Source organism: Cibotium barometz, chromosome 4 (genome assembly GCF_041138505.1).
Source record: "Cibotium barometz isolate CiBa-2024 chromosome 4, ASM4113850v1, whole genome shotgun sequence".
Classification (NCBI taxonomy): Eukaryota; Viridiplantae; Streptophyta; class Polypodiopsida; order Cyatheales; family Cibotiaceae; genus Cibotium; species Cibotium barometz.
The window spans coordinates 47,184,420-47,190,711 of record NC_141049.1 but is presented as its reverse complement, the minus strand read 5'-3'; the positions used below and the strand labels follow the sequence as shown (position 1 = coordinate 47,190,711).

Genomic DNA, 6,292 nt, shown 5'->3' with positions numbered 1-6,292 from the left:
TTCTTTTCCTTCTTATGATAGTCACCTCCTTTCTAAAACCAGTGAGAGCTTTTTGGGACTCCCTCAGAGCTTGAGACCAAGCAGCGGCGGCCGAGGAGTGAGCCTTACTGAATGCATTCAGCCAAATCTTCTTGAGTTCTTTTTGCACCACCTTTCGCTGGAAGAGGGAAGCGTCAGTGTGGAACCAAGAGTTTCTGACCTTGGTGGCTTTGTCATCCAAGGTGACTATCAAAGGATAATGATCCGACAAACAGGAGGAGTATTTAGGTTTTGACTCAACCCTGGAGTAGACATTGGCTAGATCCGAAGAAATGTAACATCTATCTAATCTAGCCTTCCTGGCGTTATCACCTGAGTAGTTCTACCAAGTGAACTCACCTGAGTAGTTCTACCAAGTGAACTCAGCTTCCTCACCTAAATCCCACAAAGAAAAAAGCTCTTTGACTTGAGCCCAACTCTCTTTCTCTAAACCCTTGATTACCTGGCCCAGGCCTTTGTATCTATCCGCTAAGGACTCCACCATGTTGAAATCTCCTACAATAACTCTGTAGGGCCATCCATCGCCTTGAGCTCACTCCACAGATTGGCTCTGTCAGCAGCAACACCCCCTGCATAGACGGAACAAATCTGCATTTTGACTGGCTTATCTAACTTGACTGAAATCCAATTCATACCCCTAACAACCGAGTTAGGGGAAACACCCCAATTGATCGGAACTCCCAGAACAGCTCCTCCAGATCCCCTAGAATGAGATGAAGAGAACCATCTATGATCCTCTGAGACCTCCTTAAGACAGCTAAAAAGGTCGTTGCCAGTTGCTTTCACCTCCTGAAGAGCAATTATCTCCGATTTGTTAATGCGAAACCATTGTTTCAACTTTCTAGCCTTATTGGGGTCTAACAGACCCTTGATATTCCAAGAAACAATCCTCATTTATGGGACTTCTTGATGGATTTCTTGGCCTGAGCTCTCATGGGTGATGCTTGAGAAGCAGCTTGCATTGGTCTCTTGTGGTCTTTATGGATATCCATAGGAGTGGAAAGTCCATCCCCCTCCACCTGCACTTCCTTGCCTTTATAAGCAGAGGTGTCTCCCGCTAGAGCATTTACATTCAGTTCTCTCATTATAGTTTGGTCATTTTCATTGACCTGGTCTTCCAGTGATTTACCCACCTCGGTTTCTTCATCAGAGCCAGAGAGAAGAGACTCTTCAACCTCAGAGTCCACCCACTCTGGCAGTGAAGCTAGAAGGGCAAATTTATTGACAGATTTCGTCCTGGTCTTAGAAAGATCCTGCCAGGTCTCTTTGGCCGCCCTCTTAGGGGGGGTGACTCTTGCTACTTTAGGGGCTTGCTGAAGAGGGGTGGCATCTGGAGAAGCTAGGGAAGGGGCGTTGTCCGGGGTGCGACGAGGGTAGTTTCTGATGAAATGCCCATTGGCACCACAGTGAAAGCAGGCGGATGGAAGGTATTTGTAAACTATGGCTTGCTCAAGGTGTTCACCATCGTCAGTGAAGATATAAATAGCTGAGGGGAGATCCATAGAAATGTCCATTTCCATGAGAACTTGAGGGTGCCATGAAGGCACATAATCAGAGCGGGGTTTACCTCCCAGAACTTTCCCCAGCTTAGAGCCAATGACTCCAAGGTGATTATGGTAGTGGAGGGGCAGATTAGGAAACTCTAACCAGACAGGGTAGTTAACCAATGCAGAGGCTTCGGGATTGAAGTCTTTGTTCCAGCGAAATAGGCTAAGGGGGGAATTACGGATGAGCCACTGGCCTCTGCTGAGGACATCAAACGCCATTTGCGGGAGCTTGAAAACAAACAGATAATGGTTTTTAGGGAGAGCCTGGATGGTCTTCACTTCAACACCAATCGCACCCCACTGGAGTCGAATCCAGCTTCTGATAGCCTCTGCAGGGGGTCTAGGTCGACCCGCCAACAGTCCGATAAGAGCCCTGTTTTCCAGATCATGCTGAATCCTTCTGATTTGGGAAGAAGGAAGAGTGACTGAGGGCTTACCTCCAACATGTGAGTCTCATGCGCCTGCTCCAGCAGCACCAAGGCTTCCACTTTACAGAGACGATCAGTGGAAGGAGGACCGTGGGCGGCGCCGGCCAGCGAAGGAGGGGGGTTCTGGGCTGGATCGGAGACAGAACCATGTATCTTGAGAGCAGCTTCCTTGGGAAGGCCTTGGAAGGCTTCGAGTACTGCAGGCGGTGGAGAGGGAAAGCTCGAAGGAGATGGGGCAAAGCCGTTGAGGTCGACCGGACGAATCGGTGTGTTGAACTGAAGCAAAGAGGGTGTAGCAAGAGCATGCATCTGCCACGCGTTAGGCTGGGGAAAACCTGACGCGGCGGCATGCAGGCTGCCCCGGCCCGGAAGGAGCGCTAGAAGTGACTGTTGAACGCAGATTAGTGGGCGGGATTAGCGTCTCTAATCCTCCATTCGTTGTGCTTATTTTGTTCAATCAAGTCTTGTGGGTATTGTTAAATGTGCTGATGTTTTCGTGGTTATAAATGGTTGCCACGAAGCAGGCAAAGCGGCTAATAGAAGCATCGCTTGGATGCTTTCGGACAAGTCAACCCCAAAGAGGATCGTCTCGTCAAGTAAGAGGCGCCAAGATTCAAGAAACTTGGGCATCTCTTACGAGTGTAGAATTAACTAATTTCTTCAAGTTTAGAATTTGGCTGGCAACATCCCCGTGTTCATAGGTTTCTTGCAAGCGAAGCCAAATTGCACGTGCAGTGGTCAGTGTTCTTACCGCCTGTTTTTGTGTGTAAGAGGATTTCCAATCTCGCATTGAGATCTCTTTTCTTCCAGTCGCGTTAATCGCTTGTGTCTTGGCTGCCGTCGCAGGGTCTTCTTGCATGGGGCATTCACCAAGGCAAGCAGGTCTTGTTTCTCCAAAATGATCTCCATCGTCATTCGCCAGGGTTGGTAATTCTTGTTGTGGAGTTTGTTCACCTTATAAGAGCGACTCATGTAGGCCATGTCAACCTTGCTGTTCCAGATCAGCGGGGAAGCGGCTCACAAAAGGCGCTGATTTTTGTACGCTCAAGAGTGCTTGGGGGTGGATGTCCGCTCGGTTCGCCTCCTGCTGTGCACGGGGCCTCTTCAATGCAACGTTGATACCATGTAGAAATTAATGTGTGCTGCAGTGATTACACAGAGATGTGTTTGGTGTGCTTGTTCATACACAGAGACAGAGAGAAGGAGACACGTTCAATTCTTCGTACTGTTTCAATTAAAGGGGTGAATGCCGCCTTTTTGGCTGGGCTTCAATTTGTATTATTTTACTAATAACCTTTAGTAATAATAGAAGTCATTCACATTATATTTATTAAATTCAACAGACCGAGAGGCTCTGGGGCTTGAGCTCTCATCTAACGCAAAGACTCGTGCTTTATGGAAGAGCACTATGGTCTCAATTGTGTTGGTATTCGGAATAATTCACACTGTTAAATTAGAATTGACCGACGACCGTGTTGGCTGCGGCAGCGTAGTTTGCACGGCCGGGAAACTTCCCAGAAAACGTCACGGTAGAGGGTCTTCAATCTCTTAACCCATTCTTCCTCTCCCTCTTTCATGTATAAAATGCCTTCGCCCCCTGCAGGCGATCGCAAACATTTCCACATCCGAAAAGCCTTCTCGCAGGATTAGAATTGATTTATAGAGCTAATACACCTTGTGATTAAGGCTACAGCACCACTAACTATCCCCCCCTTCCCCTTCACATCCCATTTCATCTCCTCTTCTCCATCACAACAACAGTTCAGCATGGATGACATCTCCAGCAACCTCTTAGCACCCTTGAGCCTGAGCGGATTTCAGCTCTCGCACAGGTGCTGTAGAATGTTCTTCTTAATTTTGTGATTGTTCGTTCAGTATGACTATTTTGACATCAAGCATTTTTCCAGATGCTATGATGATTTTTTCATGTAATGGGACTGTAGTGCTTGAAAGGGATGGCTCTGATAATTTACATCCTCTCCTTTGTGCTCTACAGAGTTGTGTTGGCACCGGTCACTCGCTGCCGAGCACTAAATTATGTCCCTCAGCCTGCCCATATTGAGTTCTATTCCGAGAGAGCTACTGAAGGGGGCTTGTTAATCACTGAGGCTGTGGCTGTCGCCCAAGAAGGCATTGGGTAAGGGGCCCAAAGCTTTTATGTTCAGAGTAAAATTAAAGCAGCCCTTTATTTGCAAATGAATGTTAAGACCTTGTCTAAACTTTCCTTTATTCAGGTTCCCTCATTCTCCTGGCATCTGGACCGAGGAGCAAGTGGAGGCATGGAGGAAGGTAGTGAAAGCAGTGCATGACAAGGGCGGCATCATCTTCTGCCAGCTATGGCATGTGGGCCGTGCATCTCATACATGTATGTATGTGGGGGGCTTGGCTTGTAGATTATTAAGTTCATGATCTAAGCTCAGATTAATGGTGTTGTGGTTTTAGATTAGCAGCCTAAAGGATAATGTGCTGATTTTAGATTACCAGCCTAAAGGATGTCCTCCATTATCGTCCACTGGGCGGAAGGTGCCCAAGAAGTGGTCCATAAGACTACCGGAAGGGGTTATGGCGGAATACTCACAGCCCCGCGCCCTCGAGGTCCACGAGATCCACGCAATTGTCGATCAGTTCCGGCAGGCGGCTAGGAATGCTCGCCGGGCAGGTAAAGTGAGACGTCGATCACTACGTCCATCGTTTAGTTGGTCGATACGGGCCCCTATAAATGATGATTTAGGGCCAATGGGTCGCAAATTTTGCAGGGTTCGACGGGGTGGAGATCCACGCCGGACACGGTTACCTGGTGGACCAATTCTTCAAGGACGGAATCAACGACCGGGCGGACGAGTATGGAGGCGCCGTTGAGAACCGTTGCAGGTTCGGGTTGGAGGTGCTGGAGGCTGTAGCTGGAGAGATGGGGGAGGAGCACACCGCCATCCGAATCTCGCCAATAATAGACCACCTCGGCGCCATCGACTCCGATCCGGAAGCCCTTGGCCTTCACCTCATCTCGGAGCTCAACAAGATGAAGCTGGCCTACCTCCACTTAACCCAGCCGCGCTTTACCAAGGAGGGAGTGAAGGACACCGTAGAGAACTGTCTAGTCTTCAGCGAGGCCTACGAAGGAACGGTCATGTCGAGTGGAGGATACACACGTGAGTCCGGCATGGAAGCTATCCGCACCGGGGAGGCGCATCTAATCTCTTACGGGCGGCTCTTCATCTCCAACCCGGATCTACCTTTGCGTTTCGCTATCGACGCTAAGCTCAACGTGTACGACCGCTCTACATTCTACACGCATGACCAGGTGAAGGGTTACTTGGACTACGCCACGCTCAATTCCAAGGAGGTGGCGGACGGTTGGTCGAGGAAGAATCTTGGCCTGCGCAGGAAGCTGGAGATCAATCCCACGTGCGGCAGAGTTCTCGGAGATCTCTCGTCACCCGGCACGCCAGTGGTGGCCGCAGCGTCGCCGAGGTTTTGAAATTTTAATATCACGTGCCCCTAAAGAATGTTCAATTTATTATTTTACTTGGATTTTGACGTGACATGGTGGACTATGGTTTTCTGGGAGGCTCAAGACTCTATGCTCCAATGTAGTATGAAAGAGTCCTCCTCCCATCAAAAAAAGTTCATCCAACACTTTTTTTCGATGCTTGTTGCTTTCTAATCCTACGCAAACCAAGGTTACGCTACTTTTGGTACATTAGACCACAATGTTTCTCGGTGATCCACCTGCCCCAATTGTCTTGCCTCTTGCCTATCTCCCACTAAAGGGTATGGTAAAGTAGTTTGCTGGCCCCTGCTTTCACTTAGATTGGAGAGGTGGGGTCGAATGGAGTGATTTGAACGAGAGCTTTCTGCATAAGATGCGGCTTAAGTAGGGGATCCTAACTCGTGATGATTTGCTAATATTTTGGAGCTCGAGGATATGGGGTGGATGGTAGAACCCATCGTGTCAGGATCTTGGTGCTTAGTGGGGGCCTCAACATCTAACTGGCTATCCAGTGGTTCCTTAGGGTAGAGAGTGTTTGTTGGGAAATCAAATGAAGAAGAGGGAAAGTATTTCTTAGTTAATGGCATGGTAGTATCATCCTTTGTCTTATTATCATAAATGCTAGATAAATAAGAGGTTATTAAATTAAACACCGGATAGCTGTTTTCCTCTTATTCTTCCCTTTTATACCTATCCCCATCATTGAAAGGTGGCGATGGTTTCTTTGTGGTAAAGAGAAATCATGTGGAGCATACAAATCCCTTCCTTAGAGAATAAGGAATACTCAA

The 6,292-nt window shown here is 48.3% G+C and overlaps 1 protein-coding gene across 1 annotated transcript; it reads left to right on the top strand.

Annotated features, from left to right (window-relative positions):
* Positions 1–3,640: 3,640 nt before the first annotated feature.
* Positions 3,641–6,075, top strand: LOC147639330 (artemisinic aldehyde Delta(11(13)) reductase-like). Its single transcript, XM_086783216.1, has 5 exons — positions 3,641–3,846; positions 4,011–4,151; positions 4,249–4,379; positions 4,491–4,673; positions 4,771–6,075. The coding sequence occupies exons 1-5, from the start codon at positions 3,782–3,784 to the stop codon at positions 5,490–5,492; spliced, it is 1,242 nt and encodes a 413-aa protein (XP_086639342.1). The 5' UTR covers positions 3,641–3,781; the 3' UTR covers positions 5,493–6,075.
* Positions 6,076–6,292: the final 217 nt, after the last annotated feature.